This window comes from Carlito syrichta, unplaced genomic scaffold (assembly GCF_000164805.1).
Source record: "Carlito syrichta isolate Samal-C Ts95f unplaced genomic scaffold, Tarsius_syrichta-2.0.1 Scaffold305660, whole genome shotgun sequence".
Lineage (NCBI taxonomy): Eukaryota > Metazoa > Chordata > Mammalia > Primates > Tarsiidae > Carlito > Carlito syrichta.
In genome coordinates, this window is record NW_007249756.1 from 1,352,471 (window position 1) to 1,377,411 (window position 24,941).

At 35.9% G+C, this 24,941-nt stretch overlaps 1 protein-coding gene across 1 annotated transcript; it reads left to right on the plus strand.

Annotated features, from left to right (window-relative positions):
- Positions 1–352: 352 nt before the first annotated feature.
- SLC12A1 (solute carrier family 12 member 1) lies at positions 353–23,800 on the plus strand (the record flags this gene model as incomplete). The annotated part of the gene is made up of 8 exons (XM_021714536.1): positions 353–382; positions 1,604–2,211; positions 11,770–11,901; positions 12,042–12,117; positions 17,501–17,596; positions 20,162–20,301; positions 21,650–21,760; positions 23,689–23,800. Coding segments are annotated over exons 2-8 (1,087 nt in total), but the record flags the coding sequence as incomplete, so codon positions are not given.
- Between the last annotated feature and the right edge of the window lie 1,141 nt (positions 23,801–24,941).

Below are 24,941 nucleotides of genomic sequence, written 5' to 3' on the forward strand. Positions count from 1 at the left end.
CTTCTAGACCCAAAAGACTAAATTACACTCATTTTCTTTTCTTTTTTTTTTTGGATAATTGCTCATATTTTTTTGGATGATTGCTGTTAAGCAATCCAATTCTCCTTAAGAATTAAAGAAATTGGATTTTACTTTGTGTCTAAAAGGATTAATGGTTTACTACTAGTTACCAGTTGATGTGGTACTTAAGGCCCCTCAGGGCTAATAACTAGGTGGGGCTTACAGTTCTAATCCAGGCCAATCATTGCACAGACATCTCTTTCAAGAAAGATTCTAACCAATAAAAAGAAACCTAAGATTCTGGGCTGATACCTAAGTGCTCCATATATTCCTGGGTAATGCAGAAGCAGGTTACACATCCCTAGAAGAAGGCTCCTTGGTGGTAAGTCAAACATTTCTGGGTGGGGAAAAATTGCACTCAATAATATGTCATAAAGTAGATTCTGAGGAGTGGAGTAAAGGTGAGAATGCCAAAGTCTACTAAAAAAAAACGAGATGTTTTGTAAAAACTAAAAGATGACAGCTTCACTTATAGATTCCCCAGGAAATATTATCTGAGAGTTGAAGTTAGAACTTTTTTCTGTCAAGTATCTTTAATAAAGTACATGAGAGAGGCAAGGTTTTGTGGGGTTTTTTTGTATTTATGTAAGTTTTCTAGAATTTTCTTTGAAAAGCTAAAATTTAAGATATCAGTACAAAATATTATTCTAAAGAAATTGTTGGGCCAACATTGTGGTCCAACACTGTGGAATTATGAAAACTATTATAAAGCCTAATCATCTCACAGTCAATTATAAACCTCTGAATTATTGAGGCCATTTCATTAAAAGGAGTCAGTAAAGAATGATTATTTTACCTAAATATAGCATAAGACTTTATTAAAGAATATGACTTATTTCTTTACTCCAAGCACTCATATTTTTTAAAGTTCCATAATAATATTTACAATACATACAAAGGTATGAACAAATGAAACATTTTGAAGGATAGTAAAAGATCCAATAATTTACAGAGACATCATCTTGATGAGATGTATTTTTTAAATTCACATTCTAAAATGTAATTTTCACTTGTTGCGTAAGTAGGAATATATCTCTAGAACAAATACATTACTTGAACATGTACAGATTTTTATAAACTAACAGGAGCATTTTTTAGAAGATTTAGATTTTTTTCATTTTATGTATCAATGTACATTCCTATCAATCAGAAAATATGATAGTTTGCAGCTTCAGCATTTAGTACTGTCAGTGAACTGTTTCAAGCTGAGGATATTCTCATCAGTTCTCACTGTACTCAGTTGGTCGTGTTACATCTTTTCTAAAGTCATACTGAATTCAAGTGCACTGACTCCAATCAAATACTACAAACACAGGTGACATTTTAATGACTTTATTGGAAATTCTGTTTGCTGAAACAGGTTTCCAGTTATTTATTATAGGATTTAATTGCTCAGGTATTAAAGTCCCTGGACAGGTGCTTTTTAGTGAAATGAATTTAAAATTGTATGTCTTGTAAAAGAAAACTATTCTCTCATGCCCCACCCCTACTCAAATGTATTTGTATTACTTGAAACAAGTTTAATGTTCTTTTTCAATGACAGCTTTAAAGAATATTCTGAAGATTACATAGGCGACAATATATCAAGAACCTATTTATTGAACTCATCTAGAACAAAAGCCAAGAGCTCCCTAAAGTAACCACATTAGTGTTTATTTTGAGGAGGAAATATATAGATTTGTTTAACAATCATAAAATAGATATCTCAACCCAAAAGATCCATTTTGGAAGATGTCACTGAACAACTCTTCCAGTGTATTTCTGGATTCAGTGCCCAGTAATCCCAATCGTTTTCAAGTTAATGTCATAAATGAGAGCCATGAGAACAGTGCAACTGTGAATGATAACTCTGACCCACCACATTACGAAGAAACCTCTTTTGGGGATGAAGCCCATAACAGACTCAGAATCAGCTTTAGGCCTGGGAATCAGGAGTGCTACGACAATTTCCTCCAAAATGGAGAAACTGCTAAAACAGATGCCAGTTTTCATGCTTATGATTCTCACACAAACACATATTACCTACAAACCTTTGGCCACAACACCATGGATGCTGTTCCCAAGATAGAGTACTACCGCAACACCGGCAGCATCAGTGGACCCAAGGTCAATCGACCCAGCCTCCTTGAGATTCACGAGCAACTCGCCAAGGTAAGCCTGAAGGACACAGGCAAGTATCTTCCCTTATTTGTTCCTTCAGGTCATTTCCTCCTCTTTCATAACATTATGAATGTGAAACAGTCAAAGAAAGAAGTCTGTTCCCAACCATCCATCTTACTTACACAACTGTTTCTAGTTCCCAATACACAGAAAATGCACAAAAAGGGTTTCACACACGTTTACTGACTTAGGATAGAGAACTAAAGAACTAACTCTAAAAGTTAGCAATATGTCGTATCTTGTTTACAATTATAGTCTACTCTATTCACACTTGGTTAAACATGCCAAACTGAATATTAAGCTGGTTCCACCTCAATATTACTGCCTCTATATCAACTGTTAAAAAAAAATCACTTGTGTTCTCTGTAGTTAATACTGTGGGTGCTAGCCTTTAGTGTGCATGGGTATTTTTTACATTCTTTAAAGAGAAAGCATAGATTTATAAGATTCAGCATTTTATCCCTTTCTTTTTCAAACTTTGCCCAAGACTTCTCGGCACACTTAAGCATACAAAAATAACTAAATTAAATTTAAGTGCAAAAGCAACAGAAGTGGCTAACCTTTTCATTATTTAGGCAATATAGCCAGGCTTCCCAAATCTGCTAGAAGTATGAGGCAGCATCTACTTCCCCAATTTACAAAAAAATTTAAAAAGAGAGAAAGAAAGAAAGAAAAAGAAAACAGAATTTTAACTTCATTAAAAAGGAAATGAAATAAATTCACACTGTCCTTGGGACTGACATTCTAGAGAGAGAAAAGTAGCTTATTTATAATTTCTAAAGCCATGGATTATATAAATCTTTCAGTAAAGAGAGAAAGAAAGACTCTGAAGGAACAGTAGTTTAGAAAGCCATCTAAATGACCACACTGTAGGAATGTTATAGTTGCATTTGACAAATCTGATGGCTGTTTGGGATATCATATTACTTTTGAAGAGATAAAATAAGACTAAGGACTTAGCTTTGACTTAAAGCATTCTTTCCCCAGACACAAAGGCATAGCAAATGTATGAAATTAATTAAAATATGTTAAAATATAAATATATTAAATATATAAAATGTTATTAAAAATTAGGTTTAAGCCCAATACCCTGAATAGTCACTTTGAATTACTAATAAATTATTCTTTTTTATAGACCTGTCCCTCACTTATTTAGGGTATTTCGTCTTGATTAAATCATGTAGAGATATCTATATAGCCAAACTGGAAGTAGAATTCAGATTCAGTCACGAAATCTATAATGTGCACATTCCTGCAGTCAGTATTGCTGAAGTTTTATGGATCAGCCTCTCTTACCACATATAACAGTCTGGGCCTTCAATTTACTCTTTCTTCCTTGCTGTGAATTTGATTCAGCTATTCCTCTTGTATTTTTCCCCCTCTGATAAGAGATGAAAATCTGCAATGTAATGCAGCTCTGCTGCCACTTCCTTGTGACCCTCAACATTTTTATGGTAGTTCCTCAAATCACAACTAGAAATTATCAGTAGAACAAACATTACATAATTATACGCAGGTACTTCACACATTTGGTGCACAAAAATGTAAATATTAGAGTCTACTTAAATCATTTAAAAATAGGAAGTAATTGACATAGTACAAGCTAGACAATATTTTTGCACCCATGATCATAATGCTTTTAAAAGCCAAAAAGCAATGGCACATTTATACTGAATGGCAGAACTAGTTGTATTTTATACAAATCCTGGTTATAATTTCCACAGCAGAAAAAAAGTTACATGACAAGATTGTCCTACTAGGTAAAATGAAAAATAGACTTAAAAGTCTCTACTGTAAGTGAAATTCTAGTTATGATAGATATTGACAGAATTTGTAATTCCAGTGATTGAGCTTTTTTGTTTTTTTGTTTTTTGTTTTTTTGAGTTGGAGTCTTACTCTGTCGCCCAGGCTGAAGTGCAGTGACACGCCACCACAGCCTCGACCTACTGGACTCAGGCCATCCTTCTGCCTCAGCCTTCCAAGTAGCTAGAACTATAGGCATGCGCCACCAAGCCCAGCTAATTTTTCTTGATTTATTGTAGAGATGAAGTCTCACCAAGTTGTCCAGGCTGGTCTCAAACCCCTGGGCTCAGGCAATCCTCTCACCTCAGCCTCCCAAAGTGCTGGGATTATAGGTGTAAGCCACCATGCCCAACCAAAGAAATCCTTTTTATTTTCTTCATGGTAATGAGCTAAATGCCTATACTGGTGGCTATAAATTATGGACTTCTGAAAACTAATTAAAAGCAGGAGAAAAGACTGCTCTTTACTTGCTCTGCAATATTGTACAATCTACATAATTTCTATTTATCTTGCAAGATGCTTGTGAATATTAGTTTATATGCATATAAAGTTTAGCTTACAATGGGTAGGAACTCAATAAATGGCTATTGATTATAATGGTAATTTTTATACTAGATTTTTATTTAAAAAGTAAAATATACAGTAATAAAATATTTAATAAGTATATTTTACTTCTTAAATAAAAAATCTAGTATAAAAATGTTTTATAAAAGTCTAGTATAAAAATATTTTATATATTATGTTAAAATATACATGTGTATAATATATATAATGTTTCTCATCTAACACGAATCTTCAGTTATTCTCTCCAGGGCAATCATTACTGACAGTTTCTTGTACATCCTTCCATAAATGTTCTAGGCTTATATAAATATACACATATAGGTATAAAGATCTATATTCTTATCTGTCTAACTTTCCATCTACATTCTTTTTCCAATTGTATCAGAACATATTTTACATATTGTTCTGGAACTCCGCTGTTTTTACCAAATAATATATCCTGAAGAGTTTTCCATATCAAAACATATATAATGATTATTTGACAACTGGCAAAGATTAATCTAGTATCTTTAGTTGGTAATGAGAATGCAGCTTTCAGTATTCAGCCTAATTCTTGTGACCGTTTTCTCAAACCCACCTCTTAACTACAGAACTAACCAAAATGCGACTTCTTTTCAGCCTTACTAACCACCATTGTTGTTCAGCATTTCACAAAGGTAGACTAATAAAAGATTCAGGAAAATATATAGCCTGTTTATCAAAGCCAAGTGTTCTGATGCTATTGAAATAAACTGTTATGAAAATTATAAAATATTATAAAATTAAGATAGAAATATTATTCTTAAAGAAGCCAACTGTATAGGAAGTGATCCAAAACAAAAACAATAGAATGACTTCATATTTGGGTCATTAGGCTTTAAATACTAAAAATAATTTGTACATAAAAGCATTAAGATTGGCTACAGTATAATAATGACCAGCTTTTTACTGATAAATTTTAATGTGTTAATTGTTGTGCTCATACCTAAAAAATGTTTACTCAATCCTCACAACAACTCCTCAAGGTAGGTACTATTATTATTGCTATTTTACAGATGGTGAAAGTTTTATAAAATGCTGTGATCTTTTAGAAGAGAAAATAAGGACTTGCAAACTAAAGAACTTCCAAGGTCAAGAAGCCAGGGTCACATGGCTAATAAGTTGATCCCACATCTACATAGCTCCAGAGACCTTGCTCTTTATCACTATTTTCCATCCTCGGTCTACTCTCCCATGGCACTTTCCCTGCACTCATTTAACAACTTTAGAAAGTGATAGAACTTAGGCACCAAAGACAAAGTCACACCTCAGTCAAGATGGTCTGAGCACAATATCTTTCCTTGTATTCCTTGTTTTGGGGACTGTGTAGAGTTCACATTGCTTGTTCTACAGAACTAAGTATAGGTCTCAGTCATTTCCATTGTCATCATCAGATGCTTTTATTAAGCATTTATTTATAAGAGCTGCTGTATAAAATGAGCAAAATAGATTTGACTTCTCCCTTCTAGAATGTTATTATAAGTAAAATGATATTATTATGGATAGAAATAAAAGACATGTAGTTAACAAACATTAAGCCATAAAAATCAATGTATTATATGCTTTTCTTCTGTAAAAGAACAAAAATGTGCATGTTTTCTCTAGAAAATAATGTTTTCTAAAGTATTTCCAAGTTCAAGTTTGCAACTTTAACATTCCAATTGGGAATATGTGAAATTAATAATAATCATTAAGCTAAAAACAGCCAAATAAAATAGACATTAAAATTGAAGCAATAAATGCTTAAATGGCCAGTGGTGACCAGAAGCCACCCCTAAAATATTTGTTGAAGTGAAACGCTGCAGTTAAGGATTCTTTCTGTTACTTGTTAGAGTTTCTTAGTATTCAAGGCCATTTCCCCTGGGAGCTCACACTATATAAATAATCTGTGGAGGAGAAACATACAAAAATTAACTTCCCATTACAAATAATTCAAATAATAGATGGTGAAAAGAGTGGGAGTTCCCTTAAAGGTATACTTGGGAAATATTAGAAACTTTTTAGTTTTCTTTATTATATGCCAGTTTATTGCACATAGATAACTTTTGACCTAAATTATCAAAAACACAAGTCAATTTTTTAACTCTAAAGATGTGGGGTAGAATTCAGGGCTAGGTATACACACATTGATTGTGCAGGTACCCTTGTTATCATCTGACTCTTATTGGGATTCGTTTTTGAATAATTCAGTGGTAGGGGTATGAGGCACTTAGGCGGAATAAGATTGGCCATATATTGATAATTGTTGGGCCTGAGTGACGAGTAGATGAGATTTATCATATTATTCTTTCTACTTTTGCATATGTTTGAATATGTTAACTATAAAAGAAAGTTTGAAATGATGGGGCGGGGGCCAGGCACGGTGGTTCAAGCCTGCAATCCCAGCACTTTGGGAGGCTGAGGTGAGGGAATTGCATGAGCCCACAGGTTCGAGAAGAGTCCGAGCAGCTTGGCGAGATCTCATCTCTACAATAAATAAAAAAATTAGTGGGCATGGTAGCACATGCCTATAGTTCTGTTACTTGGAAGACTGAGGCAGAAAGATCACCTGAGCCCATCAGGTCGAGGCTGCGGTAGCCATGAGCATGACACTGCATTCCACCCTGGGCGACGGAGTGAGACTCCAACTCAAAATAAAATAAAATAAAATAAAATAAAATAAAATGATGGGGGGATCATCTAGACCTAAATATCTATCAACTATTTATCAACAATGGTCTGAAAATTCAATCACCTTGAGATTAAAGGCTCAAAATGTGAAAGCATGTATAAGTAGCAAAGATTATCTAGTTGGAACTTAAAGAATACATACATTTATTTTCCTCTGCCTTGATGCTAACTTGAAGGGTATTTGTTATTTTTCTAGGGTCTGGAAAATAATATTACATATTAAATAAAATAATTGAATCTTTCATCATCAGAAAGAAACCATTAGGATTTGGCCCTTAAACTGCATGTGTTTGAAGATTCACTCATTTATCAAAATTGGAGAGAAAAAGTCTTTTATCAAATAATCTTTCTTTCTCTCTTTTCAAAAACATACATTATTTTGCCTTTTTTGAATCGTTAATGCACAGGTAAACTATTGGTAAATAAATAATCACTCCCTAAAGCGACACAATTTAAAATGCATTTATAAAAGGTTATGGGTCATCATTTATGGTAATGGAGTGTGAACAGACAAATTAATTCAAAGTATGAAGGAAAATACTGGTTTCAGGCAACAATCATAAACTTTTAGTCTTTGAGACTTTGGTCTCAAGAACATGAACCTGCCTAGGATCTTCAAGCCACTGCCTGTAGCTCATAGCCATCAAGTCCCCACAAACCCTCCACCCAAAGTTATGCTCAGTACTTTGATAATAAGTTGAGTTTATAATCACTGTTCTGGCTTACAAAGGAGGCATTTATTAAAGAGTGAAACCAAGGTTTGCTTTGCTATCTCAGAGCAGTAAGACAGCAAACATAGAAAAATGATTTTGCCTTAAGAGTAAATTACATCAAGATAAAATTTTCAGAAAATCCAACAAAAGAAGTATACATGGGAAGTTTTTCCTCCTCTGCAGTATAAATGTATTTAAAACATTGAAACTCTAGCAGGTTGAATATATTTACCTAAGGGAGAGTTGAATACCTTACACTGACTATATTTTTTAATAATTTAGGAAATGATTGCTTTACTAACTCTCTGCTGTTCTCTCATAGAATATTATTTTTGCCTCATTTTGTGACTTATTGATGATAAATTGAAGAACCATTAAACTGTAAGCAGGAAGGGCATCCACCAGGAAGAAATGTTCATTGAAGGGGAAATTTAAAATACCCTATTTATCCTCTAACCTACTTTATAAGATTTTTTTTCTTTATACATTGATGTTCTCATTAAATCAGATTTAAGGGTCATAGTCACCATTAGAGTTCATCAGATAGCAGAGCAATTTCCCAGACCAAGTCTTCAAATTCAGGTTACATCAGAAAAGACAAGTTTTATTCCCAAGACTATTTTTGTGTTGTTGTTTGAGTCAGAGGCTCATTCTGTCGCCTAGGCAGGAGTGCAGTGGCCCACTCACAGCCACCACAGCCTCAACCTGCTGGGCTCAGGTGATCCTTCTGTCTCAGTCTTCCAAGTAGCTGGCACTACAGTAATGTGCCACTACGCCTGGCTAATTTTTTATTTATCATAGAGATGAGGTCTCACCAAGTTGCCCAGGCTGGTCTTGAACCCCTGGACTCAGGCAATTCTCTTGCCTCGTCCTCCCAAAGTGCTGGGATTACAGGCTTGAGCCACCATGCCCAGCCCCCCAAGACTATCTTTAAAAAGGCAAGTGACTAAGGCTATATCTCATGGGATTGCCAATTAATCTAGGCAAAGTAAATTCTCCCCTTCCCGAATGAGTAGCTGCTGACAGTCTGGCCATGAGTTCTTGAAAAACTAGAATATTGACAATTAAATTTTTTTTTTGTTAAATCAAGCCAAGTAAATGGACCAAATAATTTCTTCAATATTCATGGAATTTTAACACATTTCTCAATTCCTTTTTCTCATTGACTATATCTTTCAGTTATAAAAATGAAAGTTATACTTGCCCCATTTAGCTGTCTTATGTGTGTAAAATTCTTTCAAATGTTTCACCCATCTAAAATGGACTGAATTGTATAGACCTATACTGTCCAGTACAGCAGCCACCAACAATATGTGGCTATTGACCACTTGAAATGTGGCTAGTCCAAATTGAGAAGTTCTGTCAGTGGAAAATATACACTGGATTTCAAAGACTTAGTATAAAAAAAGAAAGTAAAATATTTCACTAATATTTTTATACTAATTGTATGTATAAATAAAAATATTTTATGTAGATTCTACTAGTAAAGTACATTATTAAAACTCTGTGTTTCAATTCTTCCTATAAGTTGGGGCTGCAACTACTGCTAATTAATGCTTATATTGCAAATATTAGAAATATGATAGTCTACAAAATTACATCTATTTTTTAAATTTAAGGGTTCATATCTAAACTCAGGTTATGTCACAATTTCTTTGTACTATTAAAAAAATAGCTACTAAACATTTTTGAATTTCATGCCTGGTTTGCATTTGTAGCTGGCATAGATCATCAGTTGCTGCTCTGCCAGTTCTTTGAACTTTTGCTTATCCATATCTTACCATGGCATGAATATATGATGTTAGCTTTCAATTACTTGTGCAAGTAGGGAGTGAGGATGCTTAAGATGAATGTATTCCTCAGGTAATTCAAAACTAAATTTTAACTATTAATTTCAAATATGTCATTCAGTTTTTTCCCAATACTGTCAGAAAATAATTAAATAATATGGTTTGGGATTAAATCCATTCATTCCCCTTTTTAAATGTGGCGTGGATAGAGAAAACAATAAGAAATGGACTGTCACATAGGGAAAAAAGAAATAGGAGGCAAGAATGGATAAGAAGTAGTAGAGATCAGGGAATTTCAAATTCATCTTATGGATTCAGCATTGTTTATTGATTGCCTGTTAAGTGGCAAGTTCTTGGTTGCTACTGAGGAAAAGTAACCCACAATATAGAATGCTAATAATCATTCTATAATCACGGTAATTAAGTGTTGAATAGAACATCGATTCAGTTGTCACACAATGACTCTTTCACATTGCACTACATTAGTTATTCAAGTGTCACACCAGTATCATGAACGAAGTCTCACAGGAAAGTAAAGTTAGGGAAAAATCCTTGCATAGAGAAGGAGAACAACAAGCTGGAAGAAGAAGAAAATTGAAGTCACTTGGAGTAAATAGCCCAAATTAGGGTTAGTGAACAGTAGGAAGGTATGCTAATGGCACACTATAGCCCAAAGAAGCAAGAGTATGGCAAGGGCAAGAGTGTTAATCATGCTAAAATGAAACCATTATAATAAATATGAATCATTCTTTCATATTAGTCCCATCTTAGAGGGGAAAAAAGTGTCTTGTCCAAGACTTCTGGTGCTATCAAAACATATCCTAGGCTGAAACCAATTTAGATGTCTTAAAATGCTGTCATTCTATAATAGTGGTAATTAAGTGCTGAATCCAAGAAACTTCTCCAATGGTTCCAAAACTCCTCCTAGGAAAGAAAACTTTTACCAGAACTCAAAGTGGTGTAGTTTACCCAAAGAGTCAGGTAAGTACCAGATAAGCTAAATTATCTGAAATTATTTATGCCTTGTTTAAAAGAAAACAGTGGTTGAGAGGTAGTCAACTTGAAAGAAACAGAGCTCAGAGCTGTTTTGCCCCTCCCCCCAAACCCCATTGAACTCCAAGACTATCCTACTAAAGAGGGTCTTTTTCAAAATTAAGTCACAGGGGGGAAAAACTATGAAAGAGTTTAAACCCTTACTTATACTATTTACTTCTTATTTCTACTAACTATTCTTTCTAGTACTCGGCTATGAGACTTATCACCTTCTATATAAAACTAGCATATTCAACAACTTTCAGGAAAAGGGCATGTAGAATCTGAAAAAAAACTTCCCTTACAGGAATAGCTTTCTTGTAGTCATCCAGTACATTTAAAGTTTTGTAGACTACTTTTTTATATTTTCAGAAAAAAAGTCTGTGTGTTCTTTCAGTGGATCCTCTTAAAGATCCTCTAAGGCAAATACAGAGAAGTTTTGTCATCATTATTAAACCTTTAAAATTGTTTAACGGTAGTCCTCTAAAAAAAGAGGGGCCACAAACATAAATAATAAGCACAGAAAGGCTAATAGAAAGAAGCTCAGATACACTGTATATCTGAAGAATGTTGCCTTTCTGGTCCGAACTGCTAAAGACCCTCATTCACTCTGGCTGGCTTTCCTTCCTTGCATCCCTTCTCTCTTTTTGTTCCTTCTGTGTTTTAAATTGATCTAAATCTGACCACTTTCACCAAAGGAAATATTCTCACTTGTGGAAGAACTTTCCAGGTTCCCTCCAGCACCCCTGTTGTCTGAGCCATGCCTGAAAATCACTCATAAAGTGAGCCCATCAGCCTCCCAGGGCAAATATATTTTACTAAAATGACCAGAATATGTTTTATTTTCTTTCTGGTCTTCTAACATTTTATGTCAATTGTTTTGATTGGCCTTTTGAACGTTTTACAGAACCATTTGTTTGTTGACTGACTACTGTATTTTTGCTGTCTATAAAATACAGAATGTGGCAGTGGCCCCAGGTTCAGCTGACGGGGTTGCCAATGGTGATGGTATGCCTGGAGATGAACAAGCTGAAAACAAGAAAGAAGATCAAGCTGGTGTTGTGAAGTTCGGATGGGTGAAAGGTGTGCTGGTGAGAAAGCTCCTCTATTTACAAACGACAACTATACATTCAACGTTCTAGTGCATTAAGTGTTAACAAGCCCGGACACCAACTGGGCTTTGCCCCACTATCACTTTTCATGTCTCCTTCACTATCCCTTCAATCCACAGGTAAGATGCATGTTGAATATCTGGGGAGTCATGCTCTTCATTCGCCTTTCCTGGATAGTTGGAGAAGCTGGAATTGGTAAGCACTTTTCCCTGCTCTTCAATAATTTTCAATGGAAATTACAAACTCAATAAGCAACTTGTTTTCACAAGTTAATGCTGAATGTGAAATGAAGGTCACAGAAATAATTGACACTTGGACTCCTTTCTCTTTGCTTCTTTGACAAGGTTTTTCAGAGAGGAAAGGTGAAGAATTAACTCTGTGACACTGGAATTTTCCAGCTTGCCAAATAAGTGAATGCTCAAGTACATATTTCTATCTTTTGATAAGAGTTTTAGGTATACAGGTATATAAATGCACATGCATTTTAGGTAACATTCATATTTGGGGGCATTTGCTTCTCATTTGTCACAGAGTGTCCCTTTTCATGATGATTGACAAAACTTCACTGAACAAAAAAAAAAAACTTGTGGGAAAACTAGTGAAAATGTGACTTGACTAATAAAAATGCTGAATTGTTGAACATTTTCCAAAGAAAATAACTGTGTTACTTTCAGGTACAAGCAGTAACAAAAAAGCTAATAAAATATTGTCTACTGTAAGCTTAAAATGATAGATGAAATGACTTTGATAATGTATATTACTAATGTTATTTTTTCTAGATGGAAAATAATGACAATGATATTATTTTAAGAGTGATTATTTGATGTTTTATATCCAACTGAAAATATTATTTCCTCTAGCAAGTCCTTTTTGTTGAGAGTGTATCAGTAAAATTTATGTGAAAAATCTATTTGAATTTTATCAAAGTTTCTGATTTAATGTAATAAAATTAATGATGTTCATATATGGAAAATACATGATGAATTTACTTGTGGGGGAAGATTTAGTGTCAAGAACATAGAAGTTCAAACGGGCTTTCAGACACCACTCCAGAAGGTATCTCAATTCACAATTTAAAAGGCAGTTGGTCATTATTTATTGCCTTTGCTCTTCAAAACATATTCAGAATCACCAGAAGACTAACTCGAAAAAGAAAAGGCTAAGCTGTAAATTGAAAAACTGGAGCCAGTTCTCATAGTTTTTCCAGTTTCATGTTTGGCATCTGCTGGGTTCCTGACAAAGGGCTGCTTGCCGGTTTTATGATGCATAGCAAATGAATGCTCACAGCCGCAGGGGCCAAAATAAGTATATGCTGTTCCATGGAAAATCTGCATCTTAATATTGCCAAGGTTTTGCTCCAGGGTTTCATGCAAAATTAGGTTTTTAAGGGCAGTTTAGTAACTTATTGAGATCATCAAGAAACATTACTTTGTTTGGAGGTGTGAGACAGCCAAAGGCAAGAGTAATTCTTTTTAATGCAACTTATTTAACATCCTTATGTTTGGGCAATAATCTGAACTTTAATCAGATCTTACATTACTCTTCACAGTCTACCCAGTTGCAAGTTCATTGCAAAATTGTAAAATATAAAGAATCCCATCTTCTGCTAAATGGTTTATTACACTATCAGACATTAATGTTGTTTTAATAAGGATATTTTTATTTAAGTAATAAAATTATATATTAGAAGAGAGTAGAATTCTACCTAATGAGTATTCAATGGGTTTTCCTTTGAATGGAGGTTTTTGTTTTTCTTTTGTCTTTTGTTTTTTCTTTTTTGATGATCAGAAAAGAGACTTCAGTGAGTAGTAGAGACTTAGTATCAACCTTACTCAGTTTTAATGGCCTTTTCTGTGAACCTAAAGTTAAATTAGTTCCGTCATCATCTGGGTTCCATTTGGGTTTCCTTTATTAGGAAAGAAAATAAACAAATACGAGTATTTTCATCTTGCTTGGAGAAGTAGGGGTAGTTTGGGGAAGAAATCAGAATATATTTTCAAGCCCAATACCTGGGAATAAACCCAGAAAGAATCTAGAGCCAGGAGTAACAGTAGCTCCCGTCGCTCCTTGGGTAACTAACCATTCTGGGGCTATGAATTTGGGCTCTCTTATTCCCAAAAGCAAGTGGTAGAATGAGCTGGTAAGGCTGTCTAGTGAATTTTCTCTTTCTTGGAGACCTTGTCTGGGGTAAGATGGTTTTCAAAAAAATTAACCAGCAAGCAGGAAAATTGTGTGTGAAAAGCAGGTATGACCTGAAGTAAATCTCTTATAGTCCGTGAGTTTTACTTTTTCTTCTAAAAATTAGGGAGCAGGTTAATTCTTTCCCAATCAATTATGTGAAGATAAAACTAAAGAATAGTCAGACAGAAGTTGAGATAGGCTGAGGGTAGTTTAGTCATACTGTAGGGTACATAAGAATTGTCCGGGAAGTTAGATTAGGAAACTGCAGAAATCTGAGATCCACTTTTAAAGATCCCAACTCAATAGATCTGGGAATTTTTAATAAACACCTCAGGCATTTCCTAAAGCAAGTAGTTCAAGGACTATACTTTCAGAAAACAATGAACTAAATGTTCTCCAAGCTGGCATCTACCCTACCCTAGGATTTTGTTTGATTATGAGTGAGAAGCCCATCTCTCGCTGTTAAAACTTGGTCCCAATATTTCAGTGGTTTACAGAGATATTTACAATATGAAAGGATTAATAAAAAATTGTTGAGAAAGTAAAGAGGTAAAGGGAATATAACAGTGGGAAAATAATAAAGCCAGAGTAGGCTTAATGTCATGAAATGCAAATATATGGTTCTGTAATATTGTAAATATTTGATATCAAACTTACTGAAAACAACATCAAGAGCAAAACAAGTGCAAATAAGTCACCTTTACTGGCACAAGGACCTGAAGCCACATAGAGATACAAAGGTGATGTTCACCGCAGCATCCCTGTAATTGACAAAGATTTAGTGCAACACTATTTCTTACAGTCACTAGCTTTTGAGAGTCTATAGGTGCCAAAGCAATATCACCCAGTTTGTAGCTTGTGCCCACAGTTAGCTTCTTCCCACTGCTCTTTAACCTGGAAAGTAGCCTAGAGACTCCTGCTGGAGGTGTGTATGGCCAGGAACATCAAAGAAGCCAGACTCTAGAACCTGATTTGCATTGTTGCCCTTAACCTCCCTTCCCTTCCCCTTCTCTTGGAATATGTCCAGAGAAATCGCATCCTCTCTTGGCCAACTACCCTTCTAACCATCCCTGGGACAAGAGAGCCTGCCAACAACAACTATGAAATATTCACTCTATGTAGCGGAGTATACCAAACAGTCCAGACCAGAGCATTCTGGGTGGAGCCAGGGTGAGTTTACTGGCTGGGACCCCATAACCTTCCCCTGAATTCTGTGTCAGCCTTCCTTGGAGAGCATATTAAAGGGGAGAAAACACTCTGACCCTCTACTCACCTTAGGTTCATTATAATTTAGACTGGCAAAATCAGATCAACAGAGAAAACAAGAAAAAATTTCTTAACATGAGCATGATGCATAAACATGGAAACACTCAGTGATGAGTGACTCAAAGGTGTGTTTAGAACATGGGCTTATATATCATCTTAACAAAAAATAAAATTGTAGAGAGGTGACAAGACAATGGAAAATGACTTTTCACTCTCAGGGTGGCAAGTTGTGGGAAGGTAAATCAATTGGAAAACTAAGAAATGATAAGGGCTAGTCAGTAAGACTTGTGTAGATTCCTATGTTGCCTTTTTCAGGCTGATAAGGGTCTAAAGTTGTCTCTGGTGATTAGTTTCTGTTCTTCCTGGTAGAGAGGGTGAGATACATTTATAAATTTATGTCCTGCTTTTAGGAGATCAAGAGCTTTTTATGTATCTTCTTCTTTTCAATCACCTTCAGCTCAAAATAATCCTTTTGCCCAAGTGGTATCTCCTGGAATATTCTGCAACCCTTCAGTATCCTCCTGGCTGTGTGTTTCTTGATGCTGAAAGCAGTCATGCCTTCCTTGAATTCTGGCCTCTATCACTTTCTCCCTTTTCTTATAATCATTGACCTTCTGAACCATAAGACTCTTGAAGGTAACTTTTTAAATTCCATTTTGTGTGTTCCTTACATCTTTCACACTGTCTGTCACATAACTGGATTTATAGTAGGCTTTTAAACAAAAATAGCTATTATGACTATTGAGGATATGCTCATAAAGCAGTAACACTGATTGTACTGTGTGCTATGCACTACAGTAGCTACCTTACACATGCATTCTTTTTAATTTCATTGCCATTACTGATTTAGAAAATAAGTAATATGCCAGAGGTTACAAAACCAATAAAGTAATGTAGTTTAATTCGATTCTTTCTACTTTATCCATCTATCAGATGAATAATTTGCTATACTGTATTTAATTTTCCAGCTCTACATGACCAAATGTCCATAAAATGACAGTTACCTGGAAAGCTGAACATTTAATCTCTAGTTATAGTGACAGCTTGGAATTGTAGACAAGTCATTATGTTTATAGGTGCTTAAAACTTTATCAAAAATAGGGCTCTGCCAGGTGTGGTGGTGTGTGCCTGTAGTTCCAGCTACTCAAGAGGCTGAAATGGGAGGATTACTTGAGCCCAGGACTTCAAGGACAACCTGGGCAACATACTGAGACCTCGTCTCAAATTTTTTTAAATGGGGTTCAAATCAAGTCATGATCAGTCATAGCTGTGCTGTTGTATACAGCTTAGCACTGCCCATTTTAGCCCTTGATGTTCTTGGAACTTGAGCTACCACAGGCAGAAAAATTCAAAGCTCAGCGTTTATTCTCTGGTGATTTTCTGGCCAACTTGTTAAACTCAAATGTGGTACTTTGGTGATTACCCTAAACTTACTTGCTTTTATGTAAATAATCAAATGGATTGTTCCACCATTTAATGCCTTTATTTTTCCTCTCTCAACTGAGGTCTTGGTGTGATTATCATCGGCTTAGCCGTGACAGTGACTGGTATCACTGGTTTATCCACCTCTGCTATTGTCACAAATGGATATGTCAGAGGAGGTAATTAAACTTGTGACCTGTACGATCATTTGTAAGGTAAAGGCAACACAGGCTCTATTAGTTCACCACTGACCTTTCTGGAGTGTTTTCAAAGGTAATGCAAGTTGGTTTATTTTTACTCTTCCTCCCCCAGGCAAAAGGATGCAAGAAAAATGGGAAAGGTTAACCTTTGTCAAACCCCCAACTTTCTCATTCAGGTTCCTTTCAAGCAAGAAAGAAGGTTAAATGTCATGTTTTCTCTTTTCACAGCCAAGGTATATCCTCTCCCAGGACATCAGCATTAAGTCAACTTTTCCTTTTCAAGGCTACATTTTAGATTGTGTTTACTTTTGGAAACCATCCTTCATCAAAATGAGCCGTTCTCTGACTTCATCTTTATGCCAAGCATACCAGTTTCTCCTTAGCACAAAGAAACTCCATTGGGATCTGAGGCATGGACCCGAAAACTTAAAGGCAGTATAGTTTGCAGCGATAGGGAATCCAAGGAAAAAAAGTAAAATGTATTATCTTTTATCTTTCATTGCTAACAGGTCTTGGAGTTCTCATAATTCTTCTTTCCACCATGGTAACTTCTATTACTGGGTTGTCAACTTCTGCAATAGCAACTAACGGGTTTGTCCGTGGAGGTAAAATCTTTAAGATATCTAATGCCCTCATCATTTGCTACGGGTAGGCAAACATTTTTATATACTTTTGTGATGGGATCAAGGAAGTAGCCAAATATTCTTAAAGACTGGCTAGCCTTTTGGAGGAGCCAGATGAAGAAGAAAATGTAAGGTGCGGTGAGTATAGTCCAGGTCTACATTGATTTCTTTTCTAACGGTTCTCTCTGGCACATTGCAGGTCATGCCTTACAGAAGTGCACATTTCTTGGTTAAACATTTTATTTTTCAGGCCAGTCTGCATATCTCTTGCTGATGTTTCTTGGAAAACAACTCCTGCATATGGCTTCAGTTTTAAAGTTTAGTACATTTCAGGTATTTCCTACGCCCTTGTGGAAAGAGATCTTTTAGAACATTTCAGGTCTTCATAGGAAGATTGATCCTTCTGTGGCAAGATTCAGACCACTGACTTCTGAAGTACTGGTGACCTCTTTCAGTACTGGAGCCAAACACTTTTCTTGGGGGATTTTGCAGGTCTTGGAGTCATCATCATTGGCCTGAGTGTGGTAGTGACGACACTCACAGGTATTTCTATGTCTGCTATTTGTACAAATGGAGTAGTAAGAGGAGGTAAGTCCATTAATTTACTTATGACTACAGGTTTGGTGACTAATCATTTCTGAAGCTGATTTAATATCGGAAGTGAAATTTGAATTTGCTAATTAGTCTCCAACATCTTTTAAAAAATGAAACAAAGTAACCCAAAATTTAAAGATCAAGGCAAATTTTTTTCTCAAAAATATTTCTATAAAGTTAGAATATCTCCAGGAAATATTTATTTCACCTATTTCTTGTGATGAAACATGTTTATAAAGTGGAGAGTAACTATGTGTCTAGTAAGAAGTCATGGACTATTACAGTAAAATATATGGTTCCTTTGTACATTGGATGAACCTCTCTGGCTCTCTCCCAAGTATCCTCAGCATGGGTCTTCTGCAGTGCCCCAGTCCATAATGCTGACGATTCCTACTCAGTAAACCACTCCTGCACCTGGGACTCAGGATTCAGCCCAAACATTATGTTCCCAGTGGCCAATAGGCAAGGGAATATCATCAAAAGGAAAGAAAAAAATAAGGAATTACTTTCAAATCATCTAGGAGCATGTAGGCCTATGCAGAAAATAAATGGGATGAAGTTTATTGCTCTTCTCATTTCCCTTCGTCCCCCTACCCTTCCCTTTTGCTTTCTCTGGTTCTCTACTTAGGTCCCTCATCAGATCTCCCCACTCAGGGCCTTCTAAAACACTATCTGACACATAACACACTTTCACGCCTGTCTCTCATTTTGACCAACCCTGCCTGTCCCTCATTTTGATCAACCCTACCTAGGTCCCTGGCTAGCAAAGCTGTTGAATGTAATCTGTGTAAAGGAAATAATGGGGATTTGCTCCACCTAGAGAATATGTTGCACTTTTAGAGAGGACTTTGATTCATGAAGCTAAAAGAGTTTCTATAGTGAAAGAAAAATTTTAATCAGCAAAAAGTCATTTTGTTTTGTTTTTAGATGTCTCATTTAATGTCATTCTCATGCCAAATCCCTCTGCCTCCAAAACCACCTCAGTGATTCATGAAGCTAAAAGAGTTTCTATAGTGAAAGAAAAATTTTAATCAGCAAAAAGTCATTTTGTTTTGTTTTTAGGTGTCTCATTTAATGTCATTCTCATGCCAAATCCCTCTGCCTCCAAAACCACCTCAGTATTAGGAGTCACTAATTTACTGTGGTCTGTGATAATCAGGCCTCTTAACATCTAGTCCTATCTACTTTCAGTAACCTGCTCTAGGGACTTCCTAGGCCATTGGCCAATCTAGTTCAGTCTTTCATATGCACAGATGTACACAGCCTTGTCTAGAACTATTTTTTCAATGTCCAAGAGAGAAGGAATTGTTCCAAGGCCCTCCCTACTTTTCTTCCACTTGCTACCCCTATGCATATATGACTACTTGGTAATAATCATGCCTTCTTGAACTAAAACCATAGAAAACCAAGCCTCACTTATGGAATGGATAGTACCTAGCACTAGACACATATTTTATGCAGTGAATATGTACCAGGAAAGTGTATCTATGTAAAAGGTATGAAATATAAATATATAAAATTGTATATGCAACAGAAAGGAAGTTAGAAGATAAACTTCACCCACTTCATTTTCTATCCAGGCTTTCCTACTCCTGAAAACTTTTTGATAGAAAATTTTACTTCAGTTGCATTATTCATTGAACATTTCAATATTGCTTAAATACAAATAATTTTTGTGTAAAGTTTGCTGTGTTTTCATTTGTAGCTTATCTTTTACATTTAGGTTTTAATCAATTGGATTTTATGGTTAGGATACTGCTATTATAGATGATGTACAGAGTACCAAGAAGGGCTATTTTTCATTAGGGTGATACAAAATTCCTAAAATTATTAGAATGTTATCATATTTTTATTAGATTAATTCACATTTCAAATGCTCTCAGATGTTCAAAATTATCTGGTCTTATAAACAAGCAGTTCCTCCATGTAAAGTGTGTTCATTTCTTGTTTCAGGTGGGGCCTACTACCTCATTTCCAGAAGTTTAGGCCCCGAGTTCGGTGGGTCAATAGGCTTGATCTTTGCTTTTGCCAATGCAGTGGCTGTTGCTATGTATGTGGTGGGATTTGCTGAGACTGTGGTAGATCTTCTTAAGGTAATTAAAAGCTTTTCTTTTCTTTAGCCAAGCAAGATAATTCCATTAGTTTGCTTTTCCAGGGCACTAGGGGCTATTAGTATAGCCAGATGAAAGGAAAAAAGTTGGATATAGTGGAAGGAGCCTGGGCTTGGCATCAGAAGATTTGGCTTGAAGTCCAGGCGCTCACATTTGCCAGCTGAGAGACATTGCATCAGCTCCTTGATTCATCTGAACCTTGTTTTCCAAATCTATAATATGGGTTATAATTCTGTTAAATGTATTTCACAGAAGTGTGGTATAGATCAAGTGAAATAGTGTGTAAAATAATGGATATTACTATCAGAAGCAATACTATGATTATGGTTATAGAGCTCCAAAGGGAAAGAAAGTTTAAACATTAAAATAACTCACTGCAGAAAACTAGGCATTTTCTAGGTAGGTGGCCAGTCTAGGGTGGTGCATGCTCAAGCACATTAACTAACTGGTATACCAACTAACTTCTAGTCCTTTCTTCATGCTAGTGAAGGTATTCACTGAATTCAATTGGTAAAAGTGCAACTATTTTAAAATTAGATAAATAAATAAGCTTATAAGTTATAAATTTATATTATCTTCAAGAGCTGTATTATCAGGTTTTTGTGGTCTGTTCTTAAATTGAATAGCACTTAATTTCCAGCATTCACATTGTAAAACCATTTTTATTTTTCTAGATTTCCTCTAATATGCAAAAGTGAGTGCTCATTCTTCTGAAGCAAAACAAAACTTGTATATGTACACACACTTTTACTGAGTGCTACAATAGCTTCCAAAACTATGACTAGAAAGAATCTCTAAAACTTCTAACTCCTAACCTTAGCTATCAAAGGTCTATTTCCACAGAAAAAAAAATTAACGCTAGGTTCTTTAACTTCTCAAATTTTGAATGTTTCAATTTGCTATTATCCTAAATGGCCCCAGGTGTTAGTACACAATATTTCTTTTTACTGTTAAATGCTATAATAAGCACCAGGAGCAGTGGCTCACACCTGTAATCCCAGCACTTTGGGAAGTGGAAGCTAGAGGATTGTCTGAGTCCAGGGTTTTGACACAAGCCTGGGCAACCTGGCCAGACCTCGTCTCTACCATAAATAAATTTTTAAAAATTAGCAAGGTGTGTTGGCGTGCACCTGTAGTTGCAGTTACTTGGAAGGCTGAGGCGGAAGGATCGCCTGAGTGCAACAGGTTGAGGCTGCGGTGGCCATGAGCATGCCACTGCATTCCAACCTGGGCAACAGAGTGAGACTCTGACTTAAAAAAAAAAAAAGCTACAGTGAGACACACTTGCAAAAAGCTGTATCTCTAACCATTTAATATTTCACACCCCCAGGAGAGCGACTCAATGATGGTGGATCCAACCAATGACATCCGGATTATAGGCTCTATCACGGTGGTGATTCTTTTAGGAATTTCAGTAGCTGGAATGGAATGGGAAGCAAAGGTGAATTTCTCAAAAATGATATTATCAACATCATCTGGTCAGGTCCTGAAAAAAATTTCAGGAATAGGAGGAACCCCAAACTCAGAAAGAATTGCTGTTATTATTTACTATGGTGAAAGGATCAGGTTAGTGCTATGTGGAACACCAAAACCACAAAGCACAAAATCCAGACAGTCATGATTCAACTCACAAGTCACGTGACAATCCTGTGTTTTGTCCTTCTTTGTGCTGTCATCACAGCGACACAGCCACCGAGGTGGCTGCCATCTTCATGCACAGGCCCCTTATGATCACAGCAATGATGCACTCTGGAAGCCTGTGTCTCTCAATCACAAACTCTGGTATTGCCTTTTAAGCTGCCTGTGGATGTTAAAGCCCAAAAGAAATGACAAGTGTATTGGGAGAAGGTACTAGAGGCAAAAGCATTCATTCTCTTCTGAAACTTAGTACTTCACCAGCAACTTTGAGGGCATCATATGCTGCAGGACCACAAAACAACTGAGTTTAACTAGTTATAAAACAGATAGCAAATTTCTGAATAATGGTAAGCATACCTTTTGCCTCCTTTATGAATCTACCGTGATTGATACAATTGAAAATGTTCCTACGCGCCTGGAGTTGAAGTAACTAGAGCTCAAGTGGTTGTAAGAAATGGAAAGATGTTCAAAGACTCCCATCTATAAAAGGCAGTAGAAAACATTCTTACATGATGTTTTTTAGATTTTGCATTTGCACATTAAACAAAAATGTATTAAGTGCCTACCATGTGATGAACATTCTGCTTGGCACTAGGTGTTCAGTTTTGACCAAAACAGGCAATCCCTGCCCTAGTTCAATATATGGTCTGTGGATATATGAGTAATAAACAAGTGAATGAATAAATTTAAAATGATAAATTATAGAAAGTGCTGTAAAGAAAATAAACAGAATACTGAGAAAGAAACAAAACAAAAACAAGGGGAAGTCTACTGTAAACTACTTTACTCCCAGGGGAGCAGTGAAATTTAATGGTTGTCAAAGCTAGTATTTAAAGCCCCAGTTCTATAGTCAGAGTACCTGGATTTAGATCTGGTTTATATCTCTGTGACCTTCAGTAAATTATTTAAACTCTCTGTGCCTCAGTTTCTTTATCTTTAAACTGGTGATAATAATATTACCTATATCATAGGGTTGTTAGCTTGTTAGTGGTATTATCTACCTAAATAAACATATGCAGGTGAAGTTAAAACTACACCTGTTCTATTGTAAGTCCTCAGTGAACATATAGGTGTTATTATTTAGATTAAGTGGTCAAGAAAGGCCTCTCTGAGGAGATAACAGACTTAAAGGACGAGAAGAAGAAAATACTGTAAGCAAAGAATAGAGTGAAGTATATCCCAGGTAAAGGAAATACCATATGATAACACCAAGTCATAAAAGCCTTGAAATATTGGAAGACCATCTGGCCAGTCTACCTTGCAGATTGCTTGTACTGAGCACACAGCGGCAGCCTGATATCAAGTGCCCTGGGCATCACAGGTATTCTACGTATCATTCTGTGTGCTCAAACTCCTTCTGCAGTTAGCACTGGGAAAAGCAAGAAACTGTAGGTGCTCTCCCTGGAAAAAAACTCATCTATCAGTGTTAAAACTTTTAGCTCCATTTACATTACTGTAGGAGTTACTCACCTGCTACTTGGAATGTTCTTGAAATGTCACCTTCAAGTGTCCAAACACATGCTTCCAATGAAAATGTAGTGTCTACATCCAGGAAGAATAAGGCTCATTGAGATGCCATTCTATAGAGATGCATTTATTACCTACTCTGGGTAGCAAAGTCTGAACTAAAATAATGAGATAGAGTCTTTCTCCAATGTATAATCATAACTTTCATAATATGTAAAAAGCTAAATAAATCTAATGTGGTCTCCTTTTACTTTGCCATTCCAGGCTCAAGTGATTCTTCTGGTCATTCTTCTCATTGCTATTGCAAACTTCTTCATTGGAACAGTCATTCCATCCAACAATGAAAAAAAGGCCAGAGGTTTCTTTAATTACCAAGGTACATGTGACAAATTAGTTGCTTTTCAATAACTGGTTCTCCATTGCCCCCCTCATCACCATTCTCACCAGCCCAACCCTAGTCTTTGGAAGTTCAGTGTGGTCCAGAGTGAGACCAGTTGACTTAGAGTTGGATTCAGGAGATCCCATGTTGTGTCTTAGTCCTGCCACTGAGCAGCTAGACAAATCAAACATTTTGGGGGCTCAGATTTTCCTGCTAAAGTAATAAAACATAATAAGAACTTTCTGGGGGAATTTTGATGTGCAAATAAGATAGGAATGTGAAAGTGTCTTGTAAACCTTAAAGTGCTGGACAGATGGTTGTTGCTGTCAAATGACAGCAATAGAGAGCATATGAAGGGGAAAAGAACACAGCTAGGATAATTTGTTTAACCGCTACAGAGCACCAAAGTTAAACAGAGCCATTTCTTCCTGCTAGACTTTTGTGCACCTTGATTTCCTATAGCATTACTTAGTTAAGCCTCAATTTCCGGTCAGATTTTCAGGCATAAAAGGCTGTAAGAATGAATTAGTGTAGTGTCCTATGATAACATCACTGAACATGAAATCCAACCTCTGTCTCTCCTATTCTACTCCTCCTATACACTCTTTGCTCTCCTTCCTCTCTAGCTTACTCAATAATCCACTGCTGTGATTTTTCTCTTAAATATTTCCCTTCATTATTTACTCAGTCGCCAGTACTTGTTTCCTTTTTATATCACATCACCTCTTTTTTCCTGATTCTTTTTCTCATAAAAAGTGTTTTATTTGTTTTGCATGTTACTATACTTTTCCTTTCTATTATTTTCCATCCTTCCCACTCTTACCAGATTTTGTTTCTTTATTTTTGCATTTCAGATTCTTTTGTTCACAATTTTCTCCCTCCTCTTTTTATCATTTTCCTTTCTTTTTCTCTTCTAGATTGTTTAAGTAATTTGATGACAACTTCCAGGATAGCATTATTTTATGAACAAAGCTCCTCACTATATTATATTGAGAATTTTGTATAAAGATTTAGAATCCAATCTCTGGGAACAAGGATTAAAGAGATTAGAACATTAGTAGTAAAATTGTAAAGCCGGGCTCGGTGGCTCAGCCTGTAATCCCGCGCCTTTGGGAGGCTGAGGTGAGTGGATTGCCTG